This window comes from Barbatula barbatula, assembly GCF_947034865.1.
Source record: "Barbatula barbatula genome assembly, chromosome: 19".
In the NCBI taxonomy this organism is placed as follows: domain Eukaryota; kingdom Metazoa; phylum Chordata; class Actinopteri; order Cypriniformes; family Nemacheilidae; genus Barbatula; species Barbatula barbatula.
In genome coordinates this window covers 11750931-11764102 of record NC_136782.1, presented here as the reverse complement: position 1 = coordinate 11764102, position 13172 = coordinate 11750931, and the positions used below count along the sequence as shown (strand labels likewise).

Below are 13172 nucleotides of genomic sequence, written 5' to 3'. Positions count from 1 at the left end.
ATATCTTACAATCTGTGGACACTTATCCTTTTCCCCATGCTGTTCAATTATATAGTGCATGTTGCATGAAAAGGGTCAAGAAAAAAATGCAAAGAAAGAAATAGAATAGGCAGATGTGTAACTAAAATCCACGATCTTGTGTATAAGTGACATTTATCTCTAATGCATTTAAGAGAAATAGGGAGAAGCAGACCTGGCAAACCATGAGCATTATAAAAAAGTGTGGACAAACATGCATCATACCCTGTGAAAAGATTCTTTAGGTACAAGTTCTGGTCTTTTCTTCCAAATATAAGCCCTACCTTTAGTGTTGTCCTGTTGAAGTCAAAGTAATTTAACTAAAAGCCTTTTTTTGTAAAGGAGGGTTGAAAAACAAAACGAAACAAACAGGTAATCGAACACATGGCAATGTAATTGACATACCAGCAGGAGCAATGTAGTGAGTTCTATACTTCCTTTATTTAAAAAAATATAAATATATACATAAATTCTATTCAACTATTAAAAAGGGGCTGCATTTCATGAAAACTGCACTAAATCAGATCTCATTGAGCAGCAGCTGAAACAGGTGCACTCTTTAAATGATTCTGTAACTTTTAGATTTTTGGAATGTTTATGTCAGCAAACTGCACTCAAATGTTTTTCGTAAAAACATTTTTTATCAAGCTAACATTCAGGTAACCCTTTTCCGCCACTGTGAGATTCGTAAATATATCAAACATGTTTCTGGTTGATGTCTTTGCGAAAGATTAAAAAACTGCAAAAGTGAACACTACACACATACACGTCTGGCAGGATAGTGTCCCACTGCTATTTTCAGAGAAGTAACAAACAAGGGGTTAAACGTCATGTTCCTTTGAAGAATCGAGACCTAATGCAAAGTGAGAAGCCAAGTGGGGAGCTCACATACTTGGATATAAACATCATAGTGAGCTCGGCCATCCATACTGACCGAATAGTGACTATAAAGACATCCTCTTCAAAACAACATGCATGTGCCCAGTGTCTGTGTGATAGCGCATCACCTCAGGTTACCCTTTGAATAATTACATCTGAGGTGGGCATTGAACCAATCACTTGATAACAAATTCAACTCAGACTCAGAGGTCACAGTAGCTACAGTAGACTGCCTGAATAAATAAATTTAAGTAGCCACTTAGATTTAAAAAGGTAGAAATTAGCATGTTCATCAAATTAGGTATAAAAGGCAGCATCACTGACTGATAGACTAGGTAAATACAAAACAAAACACCTTTCTCTCCTCAGAATAATTTGTGATCTCTCAGCCACTCTGTAGCCTGCAGAGTAACTGTCAATGTCTTTTCCCTTCCGAATACATTCTCCTTGTTAGGAAAACCACACTAAAATGTAACAAATAAGGGAGGATTATCCATATATTAACCACTTTCAGTATTTAGTTAACATTAAAACAAGTTCAGCAAAAGTTCCAGTTTGAAAGAGCGTACAGACTAAAATGGACTTCAATGAACCTTGGGCTAAAATGGTGAACTGCTACATTATTCCTTACAGACACCAAATGCTATAAAAATCAACAGCTTTGGTATATAAAAAAAAGAGGAGACAATACTTAAGAAAAAAAGTGTAAAATTCACAGCATAATTCAAGAGGAGAAAAAAAGGCAGTCACATACATTTCAGTACACATCTTGTGTTCAACACAAAGAGGCAAATTTTTGTCAATGGGAACCGCATGCTTTATGGGAAAAAAATAAAGCCAATTAATGGTGTCTTATATGGGGATGACTATGTATAATCCCACTTCGGCAAGAAAGATTTTTAGGAAGTCATATCAGAGACGTTTGATCAAGACCCTGCAATTTGGTGTCCCTCAAATGAGAAATCTTTGCTAAATAAAGGCCTCTGAATAACCATTCATATTTACCCTTTTCTAACCAGTTTTTCCATCTTAAAATAGAGAACAGCCATCTCTATTTAATAATATAGTCCAGCTCCTTTTCAGTCAAGGTCCAAAGATCATAAGGCCAAAGGGTTCTCAACAACAGCCCCAGAATGATCTGGATCTGTCCCCCTTGTTGCTCCTCAGCGCACCTCCTCCTCTGTTGTTGTACGTAGTCGAAGCTGGCCGGTCTGGAGTTCTCAGAGCCTGAAGAGTACTGCACCAGCCTGTCTAGACCCAAACACCAGCTCATTCACCCCGACTGGCCAGCACTTGCCACCGGAGCTCCACAGCTTTGTGCCCCCTCTTGAAGAGTTTCACAATACCGACAACACGAAATATCACTGCAAGTACTGCTTCCTTGACACGCAACAGGTTTAAACACACAACTCTTTAGAGACGTTTCACATAAAGGGTAAATAAAAGAACAACCAGTCAAATTATAATATGTTTCACTTGTTTGAACTAAACAAATGTTTTGCATTGCTTTACATATAAAAGCTGTACGACAGCTCACAGCTCTGAAATTCTCACTCACTGTGTTTCAAAAAAATTAAAAACAAATAAAGAAATCTCCCAGTTTTCAATGTAACAGATGGTAAATAAGTACTATATGCAGATGAGTGAATTGGCAGATGATTTTTCCGTTTCACTATGGTTAATTGCAGTATTACTTACTTATCTAGAAAACGTAAAATTATGGTAATACATATATACTTTTTAAATACTTTTCAATTTGTAGCGGTTCAGTGATATCTCTCCTCAGAAGTGAGCAGCTTTTATTCTCTATGCACCTTTTGAAAAAACAGGAGAAAAAAACACCAACGTAAAAAAGAAAAACAAAAGTCACACAGAAAAACAAACTCATTTCAGCAAAAGTCACGAGCTGGCCATTGAGCTCTGCTGAACACACACTCCAGTCATCGGAGAATCTTCCCTATCAATCCCTTGTCTCATGCCCAGGTGTCCCTCTGTTATAAAGTGACCAGTTCCTGCATTTGTGGCAACAGGGTGTGTAGAATGAGCAGCCATACCAGTCTCTTGGCGAGGGTTTGAGAAGGCACCCAAACCCATACTCATACTTCCATTTTGGCTAAAGTCCAGGGTGTTGGCAGGAAGCTGGCGAAGCTGGTAGGCCCGGTTGCCGTGGTTTCCTGTGGAAGAGGAAGATGTGGAGGAAGAGGATGCAGAGGAAGACAGGGATGTCATGGACAGGTGACCATGTACCACCTCCATGGAATCTTGCGTGGAGGCGCTGTTGGTAGGCGAGTTGTAGAGTCGCGGCCGTGGTCGCGTTGCTATGACCTGTCCGTGGTGATGGTGGTGGTGGGGGTGCAATGCCTTGGGATGCTGGGGAGGCACGTGAAAAGTGGTTTCCTGGACTGGATGAGTCTCTAGAGTGACAGGTTCTGGTCTTGCAATTCCAGGCCATACCACTGGTGGATGGTAAGGCTGTCTCGCCTGCTGGGGCGAAAAGCAAATTTGACCAAAAGCAACAAATCACTTGACTTCCTAACACTTCATTTTACAGAACGCACCATGATGATTAAAGCATATTGAAAATTAGCATCGCTCCGTAATGAAGGCCGAATATGTGTAACTACTTCACAAGACAAGCAAGAGGGTTCACCTGAGGGCAGAGGTTGTCACAGTCTATGGCAGGCATAACTGTGCCGAAATGCCCGCCACTGTGCCGATGGTGGTGAGTTGGATCAGATCTTGCTCTCCCACTGGTGCTTGTTCCAGATGATCCTCCTGAAGCAAAACAAAAAACAGCACGCTTTTTGGTTTACCCAGAAAAACTATCATGGTGGTCTAAATGACCAAGCCTTTAGATATCAGATCTGTTACATAAAAGTTAAGAGATCAAATACTAATTTTCAATCTTTAAAACAATTAAAACTTAAAAGAACCTGAGCTTGAGGATGTACTAGAAGTGGTCCCTGATGACTGTGACTGCTCAAGTGCAGGACTTGTTGACACACTACTACTCGTGTTGGTTCCTTCATCTGCCGTTTTCTTAAAGAAACTGTGCTGGAGGGCATAGTAGGGCTGAATTCGTGTCTTGGGGTCGTAGTCCAGCATTCTGAGGATGAGGTCCTTGAACTTCAAGTAGTCAGCAACTGCATGGCCAGATTCTCCAGCTCGGCGACCGCCCGGTCCACCACATTCCACTCCCAAGATGACATGAAGTTTTCGAGATGCTGGAGGTTTGTACTGGTCACACCAATCAAAACAAAATTAGGTTATTAACACTTGAGATTGAGCACATAAAAACATACTGCCTATCACACCATACAGTGTACTGTTCTACTTCAATAACAAAATATGTGACAAGTTAATGTATTATTACTATGTGTTGATAAACACTTTAAAACTATAACAGTGGCTGTATCTCTAACACATACCCTTTTTCCATCTTTGGTCTTCTTAACACTCCATGTTCCATCTGACAACTTCTCAAAAAACTTCCTGGCTTTTGGTGCTAGGTCCATGATGTGATTGGGCGGGATACCAAGCACTTCAACTATTTTGTTCATTTGGTCCACCTAATGAAGTTTTATACAAAAACTTTTGTCTGACCATTTCTTACTATTAAACTTGATTAATTAAAAAAAGATAATTTAATGATAGAAAGATTTATTTAATATTTACCTCATTGGCTCCACTAAACAGAGGCTCTCCTGTATGCATTTCCACCAGGATACATCCCAGAGACCACATGTCTATGGCCAGATCATATGGCATTCCCAATATCACTTCAGGGGAGCGGTAGAATCGACTCTGGATGTACTGATATATCTGATAAAGAAGTATGAATAATTGTTTTTTTATGTACACTTTACTGTGATATACTTTAATATAAACCGTCTTGACACAGGTCTTCCTTTTTAACTCCTTCCACATACACAATACATGGCAGTTACATACCCTTTGTCCCAGTTGGCAGGAGCTCCCAAAGTCCACTATTTTGATGGCACTTCTCTTGGGGTTACATAGCAGGATGTTTTCTGGCTTTAGGTCACAGTGGATGATGCTGAGCTCAGGTGTAGCAAGAAACAGCAGTGCTGTACATAACTGCTGGGCAAACTTTCGTGTCAGATTCAATGAGACACCTCTGAAGTTTGTGTTTCTTAACAAGTCATACAGGTTGTATGACAACATTTCGAATACTAAGCAAAGATGATTTCGGAACATGAAGTGCCGTTTCAAGTGTACTGAGGAAAGAGAAGATAGGACAAGATATATGTCAAGTTATCAAGTATTTACCTGTGTGTTTAAGGTTAGAAAAGATTCCTTACCTATATAGTATTTCATCTCTGTGTCATGTTTGTTCATGAGCTCGAGAAGCCGTACTTCAATCTGAGCTTGATTGAGGAAGGCCTTCTTGTTCTTGATAATCTTAATTGCTACCCATTCTTGCTCAGCACGATCGTAAGCTTTGACAACCTAAACACAAAAGCATGGTTTACTTTTTCCTAGAATATACAAAAAAGCATTTTACTTTAAATATGGCCATGGCAAGTATAAAAAAGTTTGTTTTATTTTGTAAAACTATCCTTATTTTAGTTTCAGATCAATCATCCTAATATCTATTAGATCTTATTTATTTTGTCAGATTAGACTGATAGATCATTTATTCTTCCTTTTAGTAGCATTCAAAATGTCTGCTTTGCTCTGGACATGTATTGTCAAAACCGAGTAAACCTCCTCTAGAAGATTCAAACTGCCTTACCTGTCCAAAAGACCCTTTTCCAATTAGAGAGTCGATTTCATAGCGGTCCATCCATTTCTCCCCATTTTTGACAATGTAGTCGAAGTTCTCATCGTCATAGCCATCGTTGAATACTTTTCTCTCCTTCTTGTGGCTGGAGTCCTCACCTTGACCCTGTTGATGCCGTCGCTTCTTTTTTGCATAATACACCTATAAAAAGAAAAACAAACAATCACATGTGACCGTTTCAACTTTCATATTTATCAGTTAAAATGAACTTCATAGCAGTAAATCTGACACTGATGATGCTCGTTCTAGTGTTTAATGTTTTACTACTTTGTGGTTTACAACTATATTCAACAGACTTTACCTCATTGATGTGTTTGTAGGTTTTGATCAGGTCTATGGAGAGCTTCCTCAGAGGAGCTAAAGTGGGGTCACGAAAGCACTGGGGCATATGCCTCTGCAATAATACAGACAGAAGACTGTTTTGCAAACTTAAGCCCAACGTAAAAACAAAACTAAATCCTACGGAAAAAATAATGCGGAAGTAACTAGATAAATTCACTTAGTAAAATGCAATAATGTGCTTTATACATGTTTATTTACAAATTCATAACAGGGGTGAAGCATCTAGTACCTGGCTGGCAGTGAGTGCTTGTGTCTGTTCACTGTATGGCAGTACAGTGACAGACTGGTCTGTACTCTGTTGGTGACAGTCACTGTACTGCTGGTGCGAATGAGGCATGGGAGCAGCCATCTGAAGACCAGCAGCATGGAAAGAAAGAGAGGGTGCAAGCCGGACAGACGAGGGTTTGCATGCTGAGGTCTCTCCCCCTAGAGGAAATTTAAGCTAAATTAGTGCACGTTAGAGCAAAATTCTCCTCCCACCCCATGATTCTTTGAACCGCAAACCTTACAGGTTATTAAGAGTTTTCTCTATGTTTAAGAAAAGCAAAACCATCAGGGAGATTTTTATGTGACTAAACAAAGCACTAGCACCCACAGCAGCATTTTCTTCCCAAAATGCTCATAACGGCATAAATTGAAAAAATAAATGTGTACGGATGTACAGTTTTTGTAATGTGAATCAAATTTGAATCAAAATGTAACGCATTTCTTGAGAGGGACTGAAAGAAACGCATGCAACAAGAGCACAATGAAGCACAGCAAATGAGAAAATTCTGATTGTTCTGCTTCTTGACTGTAAAGAAAAAAAAATACAACAGTTCTCCCCTAAAAAACTAAACAAGAGACTAAAAAGAGGCAAAATGTCAAGTAGAAACATTTCTGGTCAGAAACTATTTGTCCTCTAAGCTGTAAATTCTTATAATTATAAGGAGCTTGTTCATATATCAGCATCTCTTGCCAGGCAACACAATGCACCACTGCCACACAGAATCCCACCACTATTCAGAATCCCAGCAACAGCACCTAATTAGCATAGCCTATCACCAAGAAGATACAGTGTGATTTGGCAAGCCCATCAATGTTCAAGCCAATCACAGAAGAGTATGCAAATAGCCCACTTTTGTTGCCAGGGCAGAGCTGCTCCCATTTTCCAATAAGAAAACAAGAAATAAACAAGAAATAAAATTGAACTTTGGCACACTTAGATGAAGCATCCACCACATTGGAGCCTGACAGCAAAATAGCAGCTCAGACCCCACTCATGGTGTAGGCATGACGAGAATGATTCAGCTGCTGACCAAACTAAGGCAGGGCAAAGGATCCGTGTGATCCACAAAATATCAGAGGAAGGAAACACTTCTACATGCTTCAACACAATCATCTAAAATGAAAGGCTGTGAAATAAGAATAAATATTAGCGAATGCATTGTCTATCCCTGAACAAATAGAAAGCAAAGAAGAAAAATAAATAAATGATGCTTTGTTATATAGTAAAATATCCTTAATAAAGTCTAATATCCTGCAGCACCTCTAATTGTTTGGAAAGTAAAACACGTTTCAATAAAAATCACTTAGGCTTGATGATTCATGTTGTCAAGGACTACATGCAATTCACTAGGAGAAAGACTGATGCGCGTCATAAAACTAATAGAAACAGCACCACAGGAGACACTACATTGCAGACCTTATACTCATGTTTATGCTTTTATTAAGGTGTGATTTATAAGCTAAAAATAACAAAAACATTACCACAATTTTATATCTTTTTGTACTAAAAATACAAACATTACACATGGTGTTGTGCGCACTACAGTCAAATTTCACTGGTTCATATATATCAGACTTAATGTACAAAACTAAACCACAAACGCTTACATAATAGAAACTTTCTTTTTTTCATACAAAATGACTCTGTTTACAGATATGGGATTTAACCATCCATTTTAAACTGTAATTGTAACTGTAACCTCCAACATGCCTATATTTTATTATACAAATAAATAAACAAGGTTTCTTTTTTTACTTAACTTAAAGACTAATAGATTGCCATGATACATTCATTTATTATCTGTCTACAGAGAACTTTGATCATAATGAATAGTTACAAAAATCATAAATGGATTTATTGGTTTTATATTTTATTCTACAGCACATCAGGTTGTGTTGAGGGTAAACATTATTTAACTATTTGCTTTTTTTTATAATAGTCCTCACTTTATTCATACAGTCAAGGCAAACATACAGATCAGGAATGTGATCATTAAATTATATGAAGGTAAATTATAGCAATCAAAGCGGAACAGGGTGTCGAATACACAAACTTGGAAATAAAAACTACTTTTTAAGATTACAATAAAAATCCATACAATCTGGGTAATTTAAAGAGCTGTTGGCTAGCACCCTATTATTAAGTGGCTTTTAAGACTGACAATAAATGTTTTCCGAAGCTTGCCGCTGACAGGAACTGTATAATCATATTATTATATATTATATATTCCATAACTGTTACCTACACCAGACATTCTGAGAAATCTTCTTAAATTCTTAATTTTAATAGTTGTATTAAATATCATCAAACTATGGTTCAAGTGACTTAATATAGTCCTGCATAACATTGTTCAACAGTTATTTTACGTATATAAGTAAACCTAATTGGCAGACTATGAAACGCATAACTGCAAAACACACACAAAAAAAAGAAAAACTGTCAAAAAATAGGCCACTTGGGATAACCTGGATGCATGAATTGTATTGGTTCATGGTTGTAACATGGGATTTAAACTTTCAATAAGTATTTATTAAAACAGCAAATCAACAGTAAATACTTGAATTAGTTTTTACATAATGCTATACTATAATAGTTGTGTCAACATAATGACAGCAAACAAATGTTCTTATAGGTCAAGATCTCTGTTAAATGAGAATTAGTATAATAATACATTTCTTTTCAGTAACATTTATAAACTTATTTGACATGTGCTCTGTTATATGCTTGTTTACTTGTTTAGAAGTTTGTTAATATTAAATTAAGAGAGATACGTAAAAGTTTCTACAACTACACAACAACTTAACAAATGTTACTTGATCTATTCTAAATCTTAAATCGGTTTTGTCTTAATTTCTGATCAAAACAAGAATTCCTGTCAACAGTGGAAAGGACCCTTAAAACTTTCATGCAATGTAAAGTGAAGGCATATATGATGCTGCATGTAGCCATACTGTTTTTGCCTCTTCCTGCAAGTGTTAGGCCTCTTTATTCATATCATGCTAAATGCAAATTATTTTTTAGATGGGTTTAAATTGTGCAAAAGAATGAACAAAATTCACCCTAAACCAAGACTGTTAAACTAAGGGCACTGTCATTAGGCATCAATTGACTGACAAAAAGGTGGCATCTAGCATGGTTCTACCCAGGAACTTTGAGAAGTTTACCTAATCCTGAGTCCTGACCTTATTTAAGACAGCGATCTGTTTATGTCCAAGTGACATTACTGCGTGTACATTTCATTCGTGCCTATATTAGTTTTATTAGAGCCAGTATAGCAAATAAACGAGTAAATCGCAGTAGCATGTGACTTAAGTGAAATCTCAGGTGCCAGTTTACTCCTTTTAACAATATTCCCCCTATACACCTGCCCAGACAACAGTTTGATCATGATTCCAACGGCTAACATAAAAGCATCCTCTTGACATGCGAAATAAATCTTAGATGCCAATCGGAGGAGCGTTCCACCAATTATTTCGTTTCAATTGTAAATAACTTGATATAAATAATTGTAAACTGAGAACGCCAAGCAAACTAACGAGAGTTAAACTCAGTGATAGTGACAGGTAGAAGCGGACCTTACCTCTCTAGCTAGCACAGCCATTCATCGAGCTCGATTAGATTCGCTTAACGCCTTCAACATCACGCTAAAGTCTAAACCCGTACTACATGACTGAGCAACGTTTGCTGGATAACTATGGTTAGAGCCCGAGTGGAGGCATCACATCGCTGGCTAATGTCAGCCAGCCCACCCCCCCTCCCCCGACAGGAAACCAGCCTGATGGCTAACTGACAACACGCTAGTCATGGGGCTTTATCATCACCAGCGTTACCAGCCAAACACTTTTATCAAGATACACTTCTCTAAACACCATCTGGCTGACTTTCTGCTGGTATCTAAAGGCGTCGCGCTAAGCCAATGACATACATTTGCTCGGACAGTCTGACCTAGCGCAGCTACAAGATGTTACATATTAAACGACAACTAGACCTTTATGTTTTATTAAACTACGAAACCTGCTCACTACACTAGTTTCCGGAGTGCAACACCAAGTAACGCATCAACATGTATAGCTTACTCGTTTAAGAATACCTTAACGTTAGCCTTCTAGGCCATATCAAACTAGCGTCTAGCTTCTAACAAACCGACATTCTTATCAAACAAGCAGTTTGTAAACACAGCTATGGTTGTTATCTTTCATTTAGAGCTCTACGTTTTTGTTCATGTGTCAAGGCAAAGACTCAAGACTCACCTTTGATGGTGTGATCTTCATTTAAAGTCCCAAATCCAGCAGAGAGAGACGACTTATCCAGTTTCTCTACGCTGCTTCCAACGAGACACCCCTAATGTAACGAGCCAGACAGGGCCAAATGGTTTCCTATTTCAACTGACAGGTAAAACAACGGCTTTCCAGTCCAGTTTTGTCCGAGACATACCTTGTACGTGCATAAATCATTGTTAATAACTGCTGAAATTAATGCTAGCGGTTAGTTAGCGCGTTCTTGCTCAGTGACTTTTACGAACGCAGCTAACCAGCTAGCGTTAGCGCTCAGAAAGGCGCATTAAAGATTACCCGCTTTCTGGACCGCTAGGGTCGGATATTAATTATTTTCAAAAGCAAAATTGTTGGTGAAAAACGAACGGTATGCAGATGTTATAAAACATCTAACGTTACATAAAAGACATCACTTTTCCGTTAAGGTTTTCTGTCAGTTTTCACAAAATGGCGCGCGTTCCAAACCTGCGCAGCGGACCGGCCCGATGGACCCGAGACACGGACTCCTATCCAACTAAATATATTCCTAACATTCCGCTTATTCGTCCTGGTGTTGTTATCAGTCCGTCGCCGTTGATGAATCCTTTCCAAAACTGCCGCTGTTACAGGCGGGTGAATGCATTATTCCGGCGGGAAGCGAAAACATTTGAAAGATTAAAAAGCCCCTGACAAAATGGCGACAGCCTAGGCTGTTGCTATAGCAACTGTCAATCAAGCGCTCGAGTGCCCGGATGTTCCCATGACGATTTGAAAGAGGTGATAGGATTGCTTCGCGGAAAGTGTCAATCAACATGTTGACCAAAAACTTTATAATACCAGGTTTTCGCACGGTATGTACTGTTCACAACATTAGAAGAATGCTAAACAATTTTTTCAATAATCGGTGGATATTTTAAACTTTGATTGTTTATTTAAACAGTTGAGAGTTGGCAAACGTATTTTGTGAAACGAATGCCCAAAGAGGCACTGTCGTTCACTCTTCCGGGTTTGTGACTTCCGCGTCACATCGACGCAGGGTAAACGATTTTCCGGTTACAGAGTGTCTGGATTTAATATCTTCGTATAAATAATATAAACGAGCTTAATAACTTATTACCGCCTGTTTAAAGTTAAGATCTTTATTTAAAAACACACCGAGGCTAAAAGGGGGTTCTAGTACGGTTGACCCAGGTACTTGCTGATTTTAACTGCACATAATAAATCCAGGGTTAAAATAAACGTTACAGCAAATGCAACGCGTTGTGCCTGAAAAACACCACACAATCTCTCCCGTCAGACTCGCATCACACTTTCTTTTTCAGAAAATAACAAAAAAAAGATAGGCTACTCTTGTCTGTTCTCGCTTCTGACATTATCAAAAATATTTTAATAATGTAAAATATATAATATCCGACGTTTTTACTCGCGGTTGCATTGGATAATTGCCATTTGCCACGCATTATGGATGCTTGTTTAAGTGTGTCTGCTCCGTGTTACTGTGATTACCATGATTATTCATGAACATTAGAAATGTATCTGCAGTATTAGAAGTGACACATTAAAAGACGTCGAAGGACAATATAGCTGTTTATGGTAAGCATTTTTTAATAAGGTCATAGTTACAGCACAATGTAATACTTTGTATTTCTTAACCTTGGTTAATTTTAAAGTTTTAACATTTTACATTTGGTATTATGAATGAACAAAAAAATCGTATTTTAATTGCAATAAAAAAGAAACCTTACCTAAGTAGTTTATTATATCTTATTTCCTAACACATGTTAAGTTACACTCTATGTGTACCAGTATTTTGAATTAATTTCTTATAATAGGCTACAGTGCCGCGATCACGTTTGAATAACACGCGAGCAAGGGTGTATAAACTCAATACACTTAAATTAATATTAGAAGCCTGAGTGCACAAAACAGATAAATGCACAGTTATTAATTTTCATGTTTATTATATATTAAAGTCGCAAAAAAAGTCAAGCTAGGAAGCTTTAAATGACACAAGCGCACTCTACAATGGAGGTAAATTGCTTTACCTGGCGTTGACGTAGTTTCTGACTGTTGTGAAAGAGGCCTATGTCTAATAAACACCAAATATGTACGGTAAAACATGCTGCATATGTTAAATAACAACAAATTATTGTGAAATAAAACAAATATTTTATACACCCGTACGAAAACCAGCCTAGACTGTTTGATGGTTTCAGTCTCCCATACTGGTTTTAGCTGGTTAATCTGGTAGAACATTTAACTTTTTTATCTGGTCAGGCTGGAAGACCAGCTGACTCACTTTTAGATGCTTTTTCAGTAGGGCCAATACAACCTTTAGTAAATTGCCTGGTGCCCTTGATATTCATGTTTTAGTGTCTGACTGGTGTAAATTGAATTAAATATATATATATATACATTTACATTACATTTAGTCATTTAGCAGAAGCTTTTATCCAAAACTATTAAATCCAAAATGAGATAAACTATGGAAGCAATTTGAACAACATATGGACAATAAAAAGCATAAGTGCAAGAAAACAGTATACCACAGTGTAAAGTAAATAACACATGTTTTCTTGTTTGTTTATGCAATTCATCTTCCTGCACA

The 13172-nt window shown here is 37.8% G+C and overlaps 1 protein-coding gene across 2 annotated transcripts; it reads right to left on the bottom strand.

The window, feature by feature from the left end:
• Positions 1-441: 441 nt before the first annotated feature.
• dyrk1ab (dual-specificity tyrosine-(Y)-phosphorylation regulated kinase 1A, b) lies at positions 442-11306 on the bottom strand. Of its 2 annotated transcripts, none has more exons than XM_079481472.1 (12): positions 11051-11306; positions 10562-10745; positions 6273-6469; positions 6003-6095; positions 5654-5842; positions 5220-5367; positions 4849-5135; positions 4573-4719; positions 4326-4466; positions 3831-4134; positions 3548-3672; positions 442-3378 (listed from the first exon to the last, which is right to left on the bottom strand). In XM_079481472.1, the coding sequence occupies exons 3-12, from the start codon at positions 6390-6392 to the stop codon at positions 2797-2799; spliced, it is 2136 nt and encodes a 711-aa protein (XP_079337598.1). In that variant the 5' UTR covers positions 6393-6469; positions 10562-10745; positions 11051-11306; the 3' UTR covers positions 442-2796. The 2 variants fall into 2 exon arrangements, with proteins under 2 accessions (XP_079337598.1, XP_079337599.1); XM_079481473.1 differs by having other exon boundaries at positions 10562-10696; positions 11051-11218.
• Positions 11307-13172: the final 1866 nt, after the last annotated feature.